Source organism: Bos grunniens, chromosome 23 (genome assembly GCF_055505025.1).
Source record: "Bos grunniens cultivar Pamir isolate PY7600 chromosome 23, Bosgru_T2T1.0, whole genome shotgun sequence".
Lineage (NCBI taxonomy): Eukaryota > Metazoa > Chordata > Mammalia > Artiodactyla > Bovidae > Bos > Bos grunniens.
The window spans coordinates 29,556,509-29,571,018 of record NC_141187.1 but is presented as its reverse complement, the minus strand read 5'-3'; the positions used below and the strand labels follow the sequence as shown (position 1 = coordinate 29,571,018).

At 49.0% G+C, this 14,510-nt stretch overlaps 1 protein-coding gene across 2 annotated transcripts; it reads left to right on the top strand.

The window, feature by feature from the left end:
* Positions 1–418: 418 nt before the first annotated feature.
* Positions 419–10,012, top strand: MUCL3 (mucin like 3). 2 transcript variants are annotated; one of them, XM_086369467.1, is made up of 3 exons: positions 419–573; positions 7,325–8,370; positions 8,879–10,012. In XM_086369467.1, exons 1-3 carry the CDS (start codon positions 492–494, stop codon positions 9,023–9,025), a joined length of 1,275 nt encoding a protein of 424 aa, XP_086225593.1. In that variant the 5' UTR covers positions 419–491; the 3' UTR covers positions 9,026–10,012. The 2 variants fall into 2 exon arrangements, with proteins under 2 accessions (XP_086225593.1, XP_086225592.1); XM_086369466.1 differs by having other exon boundaries at positions 424–573; positions 7,220–8,370; positions 8,879–9,543.
* Positions 10,013–14,510: the final 4,498 nt, after the last annotated feature.

Below are 14,510 nucleotides of genomic sequence, written 5' to 3'. Positions count from 1 at the left end.
AGGGGTGTGTGAGTAAGGGGTGTGGAGAGCTGGGCTGACGTAAGAGAAGTGGAAAGCAGAGGGTGCAGCTGAAGAAGAATCAGAATTTGAATCTCTTCCCAAAACCCAGGCATCCAACTGTCCCCCTCCCCCTCCCACCCCAGCCAGATCTCAGTCTTTCTAGAAGCCACCGTCTGCTCCCCACCAGCCCAGAACCCCGGACGCCACCCACCCAACCCCCACAACCTCTGCTGGGGCTGGGGCAGGAGTTGGTCCCTCCCAGTTGCTTTTCCCTGCCCCCAGATCCCACCCCTTGGGTAGACACACACGTTCCCTGCTACATGACAAAGCTGCTGTGGTCTCCCGTTATCAGGGCACCCCCGCAAGGTGGGGCGGTTCCATTTGTTTAAGATTTCAGCCTGAGGAGCCCCAGCCCCCGTGACGTCAAAGCTGGGCCCATATAAGCTGAGGGGACCCCAACCTACGGCCTCAAGCAGCCATCCAGCTCCGACATGGCCCAGCCAGCCCACTGCATCCGTTCCGTCTTTGGCCTCCAGTGCTTCTTCCTTTTCCTTCTCACCTCTCTGGAGGCAGGTAAGATGCCCTCAGAGGCGAGGGGTCACCATCACACAGGGGCATAGAAAACAGAGAGGAGTTGTTTCTTAGCATGCCTATGGTTGACCAATCGCAGAAATGAACAGCAAGTGAATATGTGGTGGGAAGACGGGTGGGTTCCGAGCTGCTGCATGCAGTTGTCTAGGGTGTACACGGCTCAAATTTGCCAGCTGAGGGGCATGTTGGAGATGAAATACAGCCTATGCTCTGCTTCGCTCTGCTAAAACGTGGCCTGTGAGGCTGCAGACACCAAAGTGGGGCTTCTTCCCGTCTGAATGAAGACACTGGCTGCTGGCAGTCCTGGGTGGGCAGCAGTGGGGATCTGACACTCCCTGAGCATCTGCTTTGTGCAAGGAATTCACGGATGCTCAAAGTACTTCATCTCGTTTCATGTCCTCCAATCTCCTGAGGTGATTAATGATATCCCATTTTATAGTGAGGAAAGTGAGACTCAGAGAGGTAAAATGCTTGTCTAACATCACAGAGGCAAGCGGGGATCCCGCCACACCACCCCCGCCGCTGTCCTCAGGGCGCATAAAGAGCATTTCTTTCCTTGTTCTGCACCGACCTGCCTTCCAGCCCTGGCTCCGGCCCAGGTGCTTAGTCTGGGCTTCTGTAAAATGGGAGGATGCACCAGGCCAACTGGTTACCACACACCAAGTGTCATTCTAGGCATTTCATCTACATTTATTTACTTAATCCTCATGACAACTCAATACGGTGTGTGGTTTTATCCCCATTTTACAGTTGGGAAACATCCCAAGGCTTTGGGAAGAAAGTGAATATAGAAAAGTGTGATGATGGCCGGTATGGGAAAAGAATCTAAAAAAAAATAGAAGAGTGGAGATATATCTGAGTTGTACACCTGAAACTAATACATTGTAAATCAACTATATTCCAATAAAAATTAAAAAGAAAAGTTTGACAAGCCAAATAGATCTCACCAGGTAAAGTGAAATTGCAAAATCAGTTCACTTAATTAAGAGAGAGTTCTGGGACTGAAACTGGGGAGTGGAGATGCCCAAACATAGGGGGCTTTGGGAGGGGCCTGGGCAATTCAGAGGAGGGTCTTTACAAGGTAGACAATTGGCAGAAACAGGTTCAGAGGGACTCTCTACATATTGCATAGAGTCATTCACGGTAATAGCCTTGATGATCCCAAACCAGGGCCCAGAAAGGCCTAAGTATGGACACTCTAGGTCAGGGAAGGCAGCTGCTTTTCCTTCCAATAGTGTTTGACTGAAGGTGACGTTTATCCTTCCCTGAGCTCAGGGTCACGTTGAGGCTGGAGGGGCTGGGGGCAGGTGATGGGGCTGATGGTGGACAGCAGGGGCAGGGGCCAAGGAATCTCTCAGTGTCTCCACCAGGTCTCAGCAGTGCCGTGATTGGAGGCCCTTCCCCGCCCCTCCCACCCACCCCTACCTCAGAGGCACCAGAGCCGCCCTGAGCCACCACCCCAGTCTCACCCACCTTCTCTTCCCCTTCCCGTTAGGCTGGCTGTCTGACCTGCCACTCTCCAGCCCTCTGTCACGCTTCTGCCCAGGGAAAGGATCCTGCAAAGACAGGAGGGAATGAGTCTCGAATCAGCTCCGCACACATTCACTTATTTTTTTTCCTTACATTCACTTTTGAGGGAGATTTACTCTAGGGCAGTGGTCCCCAACTTCTTTGGCACCAGGGACCAGTTTTGTGGAAGAAAATTTTTCCACAGACCGGATGGTGAGGGGGGATGGTTTGGGGATGATTCAAGCTCATTATATTTATTATGCACTTCATTTCTACTATTATTACATCAGCTCCTCCTCAGATCATCAGGCTTTAGATCCCAGAGGTTGGGGATCCCCGCTCTAGGGCATAGGACAGGTGCAAGGCAAACTTGAAATCTGAATTCTGGAGCAGGACACGGGCTCCGTGGGTTTTGGTCTGGGAGATGGCCACGTTAGAGCTTGGCTGGCTGGGACCGAGGGGATGGTGGGGAAGGAAGGGCCCCTGGGTGCTCGGATCCTGCAGAGTGGAACAAGGTGGTGATGGGTGGGGAGGGCTTGAAGCTGGGGTGAGGTTGGGAGGGAGTCAGGGTGGAAGTGGAGTGTGAGTCAGGGCCAGGACATGACTGTGTCCAGCAGAGAGTGAGGCCAGGGTGGGGAGGGAAGAGTGTCAAGAGGAGCGGATGAAGACCTTTAGCCCATAGCTCTGGGGTACGCCCTGTCATTTACCCACGGGACCAATCAATACTCAGCTGCAGATAACTAGATCCTAGAACCCCAGAGTCTGCATCATGCAACCACAGAACCACAGGTGCAGAATCTAGATTAAATCATCACTGCAGAAAGCACAGATGGGGCTGAGGTCCTGGGGAGAATCTAAAAAAGACATTTTCCTACAGTAAGTGTCATTTGATTTAATTTCTATTACAAAAATAATATATTCTCATCCTAGAAACTGGAAAATGGGAAAAAATAGGAAAAGAAAATCTCTTCTAATAAACCCCAGTTGCCCAGTCAAATATTTGAGTGTATTTCTCTTTCATCTTTTTACTATGTCTGCGTTTTAGGTCCCATGTTGCACTTAAACTATATAGACACTTTAACAAGCAGGCAAATGGAGTAAGCCATTTTTGAGGGGTGGGACATCAAGAAACATCAGAAATACTCTTTTGGGTGAGGCTGTTATGACAGAGGCCCCATGGCACAAGTTACTTAGTAGGATGTCCATATTCTTTTCAAACTAGTGAAAGAAGCAGATATAACAGACCTTTGGAACTGTATGCACAGTTTTGATATTGTAAGATTTGTTTTAATTCTTTTATCCAGGCTGAGTATCTACCTCCAGTGTCTTGTGCTAAAGCCAAGTTTTCCTTTGTCTATACCTCAGTGACCAAAACAGTTCTCTTCAGATCATTTTTATAGTCAGTGAAATGAATATCTCATGGTGAAAACTTTCTAGGAAAAGCAAGTTGCTACCAATGGTAGATCTACTGGGCAGAAGACATGGTCATCTCCACCCTGAGGTTTAGTCACTGATTTTCCTCAAGACTCAGGACCATGGGTTACATTGAGCTTCAGCTCCAGATTTTATAATCAATGGTTCCACGGCTATGTGATGTAGATCTGGAATTCTAAGATCTAGTTTTCTAGGTCTAGTTATTGACTATGTGACTCCTGTGGTTAAATAACCGGTATCCCAAAACTGGTGAGTGAGAGGTCTTCTTTCCACATCTTTTCATCTCAGGGCTCCATTACTTAACCCAGCAGAAGTTAAACCTTAGTCTCCCAACTTTCGGAGGTCACAATTATGTTTTTTTTTTTTTTTTTTACTCAATATGCATAATGAAAAGCTATTGGCATGGCTTCTGAAAAGTTTTCATCAGTCTTAAAAAATTCCCTCATTTATCTATTCAACAAATATTTATGAAGTGCCTCCTATGGCCCAGACATTGTTCTAGACTAGAGACATAGGGATGAATAAAACACATAAAGTCCCTGCCACTGGGGGAGTAAACTGCACTTACTATATGTTAGAAAGTGATGAGTGCTCTGTTGATAAAACAGGAAGCAGCTCAGGAACGTGGAGGGCTGCCATTTTGAAGGTGTGGTCAAGGTAGGCACAGAGGTGTAGAAACCAGGGCAGGTAGAAGAGACATCTGGGGCTGCAGAAGGCTGGAGGGCAAGGCCACAGGCTCGGCTTCCCTTACTACCAAGAGAAAAACAAGAAAGTCTGAGATTGTTTCAAAGACTACTACTTCAAAGAGTCTTCTACACTTCAGCACCTTCAGTGCTCCATACTTCCTATAGTCTTCACACTAAACTGGTAGGTTGACATCGTTATTTACTGTTCAGGACCTGAGCCGTCAGAGCATTTAAGTGGCCTGAGTGAAGATGTAAAGCTAGTGAGGGATAGTGCCTGGACTCCATCCTGTCCTCTGACTCCTTAATAAGGCCAGTGGAATTGGCCATTCTGAACTGCCTGTCTGCCTATTTCTTCACTCCATGGATATTTTAGTCATCCCTTATCACATTTAAAAGCATCTGGGGTGTAGTGAAAAGCCTATCTTTGCCAATTACTCACCCTCTTTGAACTCCCTTTTTTCACCTGTAAAATAAGATCATATACTTGCCTCACAAGTTCATGGTGAAGATTAAATGAACAAGTATGTGAACAGCATCCTTCAGGGGTCCCACCAATGTCAGTGTTCTTTCTTCCCCAAGAGGCTGGGCTGACTTATGGGCTATATCACCGACTCAACGAACATGAGTTTGAGTAAACTGCAGGAGTTGGTGATGGACAGGGAGGCCTGGCATGCTGCAGTCCATGGGGTCACAAAGAGTTGGACACGACTGAGCGACTGAACTGAACTGAGTGTGGTCTTTACCAGTAAAAGTCTGGGCCTGGGAACCCAGAATATGTGTTTCAGTTCTGGCTCAACCTCTTATCTGCTGAGTGTCTTTGGGGAGATTGCTTAACCTCTCTTAGCCTTGCTTCCTCATCTATAAAAAGGAAAGGATAATAAATTCTCAATCTCAAAAGGTTGCTGTGAAAAGTAAATGCGTTAATACATGTCCTCCTTCATAAGACCTGCCTGTCTCTCAGTAAGTGTTCCAGAAAGGTTGGCCATTGCTGTGGCCAAGTCACCATTGTGTGCAAGTCATCATTTCTCCAAGAGACTCGAGTTTCTTTGCTGTAAAACAGGGACATTGACAGTTTCTGAGATGCCTTGTGGGGAGCTGGGAGATCAATTACCTTAGAAGACAACCCAGAAAGAATGGCTATGAGGCAACTGGCAGAGTGCCTGGCCCCAAGAAGGGCCCCAGTAAACGATAGCCATGGGTTTCCCTTGTGCCTCAGTGGTAAAGAACCCTCCTGCCAATGTAGGAACCACAGGAGACATGGGTTCGATCCCTGGGTCAGGAAGATCCCCTGGAAGAGGGCATGGTAACTCACTCTAGTATTCTTGCCTGGAGAATCCCAAGGATAGAGGAACCTGGCCAGCTACAGTCCATGGGGTCACAAAGAGTTGGACACGATTGGGTGACTGAGCACACACATACACACGCATGATCAGTATTGTTGCCAAGAAAGTCAGAGAATGACTCCAGCCAGTGAAGTGAGGGCCTGATTGTTCAGCCCTCCTCTCTCCCCACAACCTCAAATCCCATCAAGGGACTTGGGCTTCCCTCCCACTCTTGACCCCTTCTTGCCCACCCATATTTCTTTCAAGGACTGAGTTCCTCAACCGTCAGCCCTCCTAAGCAGTCAGCAGGCGGGTGTGTGGATTGTGGTTTCCTGTGATTGGGAGTGCATCCAGGTTCTGGTCGCCACCTTGAGCTAAAAGAGCCTGGAAATGTCAGTTATGTAACGACGCTGTGTCTCACTCCTCAGTGCTCTCCTGGCCCTTACTCTCCTGGTTAGATATCAGAGACATCTACTCTGCCTCCACTGGTTGTTCTTCCATGGAGTTAAGGCCCATATCTGTTCACTGATGGGGTTCACACCCTGTCCTTAAACATATTCGGTCCCTGCCAATCCAGCGGCCTCATTCACACCTCCTAGGACCCCCAGGTTAATCTCTTTCTCTTTCAAAAGGGCCACCTTCATCTGTCTCAGAGGGCTTCAGGTGTGTGAGAAGGGGGAGCCAATGGGGAACCATAAGGGTTGAGTCCTCTCTTCTGCTTCCTGGGATCCAGATCAACCTTCATCATCAAAATGAAAGTTTCCCAACCTGCTCCTCTACCCACCCTCTGTCCCTCTTTTTATATTCTCGTGAGTCACCAGTGTCTACTTACTGTGGGAGGTTTTGCTAGAGGTCTTCCTTAGTCTCTCACACACTTACATCTTGAATGGAGCTGGACTATTATGGAAAGATGGAGATTAGGACACGTATTCCCTTTCCGCTCAGCTCTGCCATGGAAAGACAACTCTATTCCATAAGTATATAATCTCTAGTGCAATACTTGCAAAGCAAAATACCAGTCAATAATTCCTCTCAAAATCTTACAATGTGATAAACTGGACAGGGGTAGAGGTTGTAAGCTCAGTCGCTCAGTTGTGTCCAACTCTACTCAACTCCTGGACTGTAGCCCACCAGGCTTCTCTGTCCATGGAATTTTCCAGGCAAGAATACTGGAGTGGGTTGCCATTTCCCCCTCCAGGGGATCTTCCCGACCCAGGGATTGAACTCGTGTCTCTTGCATCTCCTGCATTGGCAGGGGGGTTCTTTACCACTGTGCCATGTGGGAAACCCGGGTAGAGGTTAACAGTCACACAAACAACTGGCATGTCACGTTGAAGGTAGCAGGAAAGAGTAACTAACAAAGAATTTTTTGAGCACTGAGATGAAGTTGGAGCTTATTTGCTGAGAAAGATGAGGAAAAAGGCCATAAAGCTAGGAAGATCAAAATTGAGGAGTGAGAAGCAGAGGTGGAGAGGAGAGAGGCGGCATTCCTGCTGAAATGCCACACCAGAGGTCCAGAGAGTGGAGGTGAGAACGGGAATGAGATAGCAGGGTATTCCAAAGAGACTGGCTGGGGAGACATAGCTGGGATAACAAAGGGAGCCCTACAGATGACATAAGAAGGGAAACAGGGAAGAGCATGGAGGAAGTTTCTTATTTGCCTCTCTCCCTTCACAGGTGCTGCCACACTTCAAGAACGCCGGAAAACTGGCGAATCCTCAATCTTTCTGGCTCCAGACCTTGGTTCCATTACCTTGTCTAACCACACTGCTTTTCATTCAGAATACAGCTCTTCAGACGCCCTGATATCTACAGAAACCCATAAGCCAAAGCACCAATGCACTACCACGCACCGCTCCAAGCTGGCTCACCAAAGCTCCACAACCCAAGTTGCTCCTCCTGCTTCTGAACAGACCTCCAGCAAACAAAGAATAGGGCCAACTACCAAGAACGAACATGCTTCTGAACCTAATGACACCACTAATACAGATAGGGAAACACATACAACTCCAGTACCCAACAGAAAGAATACCACTTGTCTTAAGAGCACAACAAGCAGATCAACAGTGACAAGCAAATCAGCCAAAGGTGTAACACCAAGTAGCACCTCAAACAAGACTACTGAAAAGACAACACAAAACCTAGGAAAAGGGAGTGACCACAAGCAATCAACCACAGGGGGCCATGAGTGGACCACAGGAACCCCAGTAAAGTCCACAGAACATGAAGCAAAGACCACAGGGGACAATGAGAGGGCCACTGGAGCCTCAGAAAAGTCCACAGGACACGAAGGAAAGACCACATCAAACCATGAGAGGCCCACTGAAACCTACAGAGGAAATATCACACGGGGCCAAGAGAACACCACAGGAACCCCAGAAACGCCCACAGAACATGAAGGAAAGACCACATGGACCCATTGTAAGACCACAGGAGGTTCAGCAAAATCTACTAGACATCAAGAAAAGACCACGTCGGTCACTGAGATCATAAAAACGTCAATAAAACTCACAGCAAAAAACACAGCAGCCACAGAGAACATAAGACCTACAGTGAAAGTCACAGGAAATGCATCTATCAGCACTAGATCTCCTTGTACCAGTAACAAGGCTCCCCGGTGTGTACGCACTGGTTCCTCTACACCCCCCACGTCAATTGTGTCAGACGCCCCCGACAACAAGAGCCATACACAGCAGAACAAAAATGACTCACGAGTTGTCCCTGAGGGAGAAACGGAAGGGAGTGATTCCTTCCCTGCATGGGCCATAGTGGTCGTGATCCTGTTGAGTGTGATTCTCCTTCTGGTGTTCATCAGCCTGATTGTCCTGGTAAGGGAGAGTAATGGCCAGGGAGGGTGAATCCATGGAACAGGGAGTTGAGATGATATATGGATCAGAACTGGAGGGAATGATAAGTCAAGGAAAAGCGGCATGGTGTGGGAAAAGATAATAGAGGGAATGTGGTGGTGGAAACTATGGAGAAAAAAAATAGATGCATGGGACATGAAAAATGGAATTGGGAAGCAAGCAGTGACTGAGAAAAAAAAGCTGTGAAGCAGGGAAAATGTAGGGGTTGGAGACAGAGTCTGGGGGTAAGAATAGGCGACATTCGGATAAAGAAAATAGGACAGAAGAGGAAACTGGAAATGAAGTCTGGAACTCTATACTGAATGTGGGACTGGAATAAGGATTAGGATTTGAATGGAATCTTGGGAAAGGAGCAAGTCAAAGGTCCAAGGTCAGGGAGAACAGAATTGAGGACCTGAGATACGGGTGTTGATAAAGGCAAATGGCATGGCAGATGGTACTCACTCCTCTTTTCTCCTCCCAATCACAGGCCTCCTACTTGGCTCGAACATGCCGTGCACTGACCCAGAACACTGAGAATAATGACTCAGAGAATGTCGGGGGCTCCAATTCCTACCCAGTTTACTTGATGGAGCAACAGACTCTCGGCCCATCCCAGACACCTGGCCCACGATGATCATTCAGAAGTCGCTCACCTCTAGATTTTCCATGACCTATCCCTTTCCTGGATGAGACCCATAACAGGGACCCACAATTGTGAGTCCCACAAGTGAGACCCACAGTTCCTATTTCCTGGACTCCAAGAAGGGCAAAGTACTGAGAGTTAACACGCTAACATTTCAACTGCTGTGCTCTTATTTAAACCAGTCAAGGCGTGAGATGATAAGCAAAAAGGATGTGAGTTTGGGATGGATGTATGGGGTGGAGATCAATATAGGACTCCGAGTCCTTGGAGAGGGCAGCACAGTTGGGGAGTCCTGGGAGGGGGCAGCACAGTGGGGGAGCCTTAGAAAGCAATGCTCCAGACCTGACCGAGTCAGGATTATAGGCAGCGGGAGTCAAAAGACAGAGCCTGTGGGTTTCAGGACCAACCTATATTATTTCCACCTCTCACTTAGAGTTTCTGTGTGGACAGCTTTGTCTCTCAGTTCCTAGGGCCCTTGATTTTTTTTTTTTTTAAATAAAAAAATATTTAAAAGAAATGAGAAGAAAAGAGGATTTCTTTCTCCACCCTCTACATTCTCAGAAAAATTCCAGGAAAGATCATCCCACAGAATGATATCTCCCACCTAGATGGCTTGGCCCTCTTCCTTCTGAATCCCTTAGTTTTTCTAAATGTCTACAGTGGGCATCCTGTTGCTGGGTTGTGAGTGGGCATGCAGGGAGGGATTTTTGTTTGGCCTGCAGTCTCTTCCATGGATCTCCACCCCAGGCCTTCCTTGACAGTGTTCCCCACTCATCATTTATTTTTCTTGTGTCTTCCCCTAAAGCCCCAAAGTCTTGGCTTTTTCCTGTAGACGTCACCCATCTTCTCTACTGCCCCTATCCTCTCTCCTCACACCTTCACCCCTGATTCTGATTTTTCTCCTTACAGACATTTCATCTGGGTTTTTCTCTCCAATTTATTAAAGTTCTTTCCTCTATTACTGATTGGGCAGAAGGAGAGTCAGCTGATGACAGATAGCTTCTTTCTATCCATTGTTCTTTCTATAATAAAGTGTAAAATAGTTATAAAATAAAGCATAATAATTACTGGACTATCAGTTGGGAGAAAGTCCTGACATGTTCCTGGCTTTAGCTGTGACCTTGCAGAGAACCTTGAGCAGGAGTGGCTAGAAGTCAGGGATTCTTTGGAGGGTAAGGAAGAGAAGGCCGAATCTCCATTGCTCCTAAAATGGCTTATTCCTGGATTTCGAGAAGAGCCAGCCTGAATTCATGCTTGGCTCATTTGAATGGTGACAAAATGAGGAGAAAATGGGTTAGTAAGCAAGTATTTCTAAGTACCTATTATACATTCTGTTGAGGACTACAAAAAAGTATAAGACATTGCTCTCATCTGAGACACCAAAACAGGAAAGTAGGAATTAATTCAATAAGAGTTATCACAAGGCAGTACTACACAAAATAAAACAAGACTCCAATTAATTAAGCCCAAATTTATGCACATCTGCCATGTCCAGTACTCGTTAAGACAGCAGCCCTGCTCTAAAATCATTCTGTGTCCAGACGTAGGTCCCGACAGAACATCTGCCGGTCATCCATGTAGCCTTGGGTCTCACCCTTGCTAGAAGAGGATAAGGCAAGAGTGAGAGAGAAAGGCAAGAGAAAGGCTCTCTAGGTTTGCCAAAGGCCTTCCAACCTTGACTCCGTCCAGAATCAAGCAGCAGGGTCGTGGGCAGCTTTTTGGCAACCCCCTTTGCAAGAGGCTGGAAGGCCATCATGGACACCACTCCTGGTCTGGATTTTCCTATCACTGGATCATCTGCCAGGACCCAGCTCTGGGCTGGGAGGGCCCTCAGGCCTGAGGAGCTCTCTGCATCTCCCGCTGCAGATCCCTAACGTGGGTTCTGAAAAGCAGGCAAGCCAGGTGCAGAGGGGGCCCCAACATATGTGCCTGGAGAGAGCCTGGAGGCAGAGAGGGACGCCTGGTTTCCAGAGAAGGCTGGGATGCTGTAGGAAGAAAGGAGGAGGCAGCCGGGTTTCCAGACTCTTGACAGATGGTGACTGATCATGTGACAGCTGCCAGGACAGGAGGTCACTCGCCCTGGGAGGAAAGCAGATACCCCCTAACCCCAGACTCTTAAACACTGAATTTTCCCAGCCCGGACCCTAATCAAAGAACTTAAACAAAACAGAGCAAAACAGCCAACCCGACCAATGCCTGCCCCTCAAGGCACCAAAATGGAGCACTCGGGGTCAAAGGGCCCGTGTTTGGGGGAGTGGGGATGGTTCTTCATCTCCCCAAAGCAAACGGGGACTACGGGCCCCAGGGCGCGGCCTTGAAGGTCTCCCTTCTCACTTGTCTCTCCCAGGATAATGATCACTTGGAAATCGAAGGACAAATCCTTTAACAAGATCTGGAGCTGGGCTCGGGTTAGGAAAAATTACTTAAGGAGTGAGTGGCAAGCCAGGGAATCGGCTCCCGGCTCACAGGCTTATCGCTGCCCCCGCTCCCGGGGCCCCAGTTCCGGGGGAGAGGAGAGCACTGCCCTGGCCGAGGGCGCCCAAGACCCCAAGGGCTGGAGGGGGCTCCGGGTGCGAGAGCAGCCGGGGCGCCGGGTTCCCCAGGCGGGGACGCGGCCCTCCGTCCCTGGAGGCCACACTTGACCTGCGGCTGCGGAACTCGCTCCCTAACAGCTCAGCGTCAGCCCGAATCCGGCTCACCATCTGGCGGAGGGCGACACCAGAGGGCGACAGTCCCCGGCTGCGGACTCACCACCCTCGCTTCCCCCAGCGGAACGCCCGGCTTATCTGGCTCCGGAGGATGCCCTCCAACCGCCCTGAAGCCCCTCTGACGAGGAAAAAGGCGGTAGGGGGCTGTTTCAGGCGAGTCCCCTCTCCTGGCCTCAGCCACAGTCGCTGAGAGCCCCACAACCTCCACGTAACGTCTGTGCCCACGACACGCCCTATTTGGTTTTTGGCTGTGCGGGAAAGCTATGGGATCTTAGTTCCCTGACCAGGGATCGAACCCCAGCCTTTTGTGCTGAAAGCGCTAGAGTCTTAACCACTGGACCACCGGGAAAGTTCCGGCACCCTCTATTCTGATCTCTGAATCCACCCAGGCCTCCTCCAAAGTCTCTAAGACTACCGGGCCTCAGCAACAACATCCGTGTCCACCGCAGCCTCCACCATCAGGACCACAACATCTGAGAGCACCATGGCCTCCGCCCCCAATCCTGAGAGGAGGACAGCTGCTTACACAGCCTCTGATACCGCAGCTGCTCGCTTCAGTCGTGTCCGACTCTGTGTGACCCCAGAGACGGCCTCCCACCAGGCTCCCCCGTCCCTGGGATTCTCCAGGCAAGAACACTGGAGTGGGTTGCCATTTCCTTCTCCAATGCATGAAAGTGAAAAGTGAAAGCGAAGTCGCTCAGTTGTGTCTGACTCCTAGCGACTCCATGGACTGCAGCCTACCAGGTTCCTCTGTCCATGGGATTTTTCCAGGCAAGAGTATTGGAGTGGGGTGATACTGCAGCAGTCTCCACTAAAACCTCTGCCCCTGCCACAGCTACCACAGTGCCCACTGAGACCACCACAGCTTCCATGGTGGCATCTGTGCCCATCACAGTCTCCACCAATGAAACCACCACAGGCTTTGAGACCACCCACCATGGCTTCTACCATAGCCTCAGGAACCCCTGTGGAGTCTGTGCCCACCCAGGCCTCTGAAACTACTGTGGCCATCTCAAAATACTGAGTATTGGTATTGGTCCAGAGGATGTGAAGGATACTTCACAAGTCAAATCTTGCTTGTTATTTGTCTTTCCAAATAAAGTGCTGGAACACAGCCACGCCTATTTGTTTACATTTATAGCTGCTTTCCAGCTACTTTGCATAATTGTGACAGAGACTGTGACCAAATGGCTTAAAAATCTACCATCTAGCTCTTTACAGGAAGAGTTTGCCAACCTTGCTCTAGTCCAAGACCAAAACTAGTTTTTTTTCATACTCCGGCACTTGCTGTTAAAAAAACCCATCTCTGCACTTGCCATCAGCACTCATAATGGAACTGATTCTACCCACTTTGTTCCGACACCTTCTGCTATTCCAGTGACTGAGACTGTTCTATCAGCATAGCCACTTCCCATCTAAACACAACATTGCTGTGGACACCACCATCTCTAATGCCTCTTCTATATCAGGTCCTCCCCCCTTGTCTGAGTCCCCTCTCCTCCTGCCCCGGCCCCTGGGGTCACCATCTTCTTCATGTGGATCAGGTTCTTCCACATCTATTTGGAGCACACTCAGCTCGACTTTGTTGATCACCACGAATGTGTTCAATTTATATCACCTCTGCTCCAAGTCATGACCATTGCCTCATCCATGGGTAAATCTTATTCTGTCATCTCTTCCTCCAGCACTATCCTTATACCCAGTGACTAGATCACAAGAGTATCAGACCCTGTTCCTGCACACCCTCTTCTCTGTGGGTGGCCACTTCCATAATTGAATAGATCTCCCACTTCTCCATCAGCCATGGTCACATTTCCTCAATCTTCTGCCTCCACCATCCGCAGTACCATCCATGCATGTATTCTACCTCCTCTTCTGAAAGACACTCGTCTCCATTCTGGGGACTGTGGCCTCGGGAGAATCACTTTCTACTGTCTCTCTTCCCACCGCAACACCTCCCCTCAAACCAGCACCACAGTTGTGTTAGAGTCAACCCCTCTGCTCTAAGGACACCTGCCTCTCCATTAATTTTCTCCACTACAAGTCCATCATGTTGGGTAATCTATTTCCCAGGCACTAGGATCCCTGCAACAAAACCCAGATATCCCCATTTCTGTCACCCCCGCTCCTGGAGTAAACTCCACATCTCCTGCTACCAGCAATACCATCCCTGGGATAGCCCTGATGCCCCATATACCTCTGGCCTGGGCACATCCATTATTGGAGCATCATCCACCACCACAGTGCCAGGTACTAGGACCACCAGGACAGGATGTCCCCACGAGCCAACCAGCAGTCCTGGAATCAGCACCATCTCTCATGAAACAAGCCCTGTCAGCATGGGCACAAACATAAGTTAGTGTGAACCACATGCCAACCCATGTGCTTCAACCGAATGGATATTTGCAGCCTGAGGCATCACCCTCATTTCTCTGGCTGCAGCTGTGGCTGAGTTGGACTAACGCAGGACTGAGTTTTGTCTGGTGAATTACTGTGCACGGAGAGGGGGGGACCCACCTAGAAGATGGATCATGAATGGGAACAGAATAATAGAAATGGGACCAGTAAGACATTCAGAACGAGAAAGCAATGTGTGGCAACTCACGCATGCTAGCCTCATCAACACGAGATCAGCGGGAGCAAACTTGTCTCACTAAGTCAGATTTATTGGCTTGTTGTACCAAAAGAGACTGTACACTAGAGGGACTAAGGAGCTTCTTATCAACTAAGGAAGAGGCATTGTAGTGTTGAGGAAAGCGTGGAGTTTG

Bases quoted from the DNA above. Each gene is read 5' to 3' on its own strand.
- MUCL3 (XM_086369466.1), top strand. From the start codon at position 492: ATGGCCCAGCCAGCCCACTGCATCCGTTCCGTCTTTGGCCTCCAGTGC. The intron at 574-7,219 runs GTAAGATGCCCT...CTCCCTTCACAG, and splicing joins TCTCACCTCTCTGGAGGCAG to GTGCTGCCACACTTCAAGAA. The intron at 8,371-8,878 runs GTAAGGGAGAGT...TCCCAATCACAG, and splicing joins TCATCAGCCTGATTGTCCTG to GCCTCCTACTTGGCTCGAAC.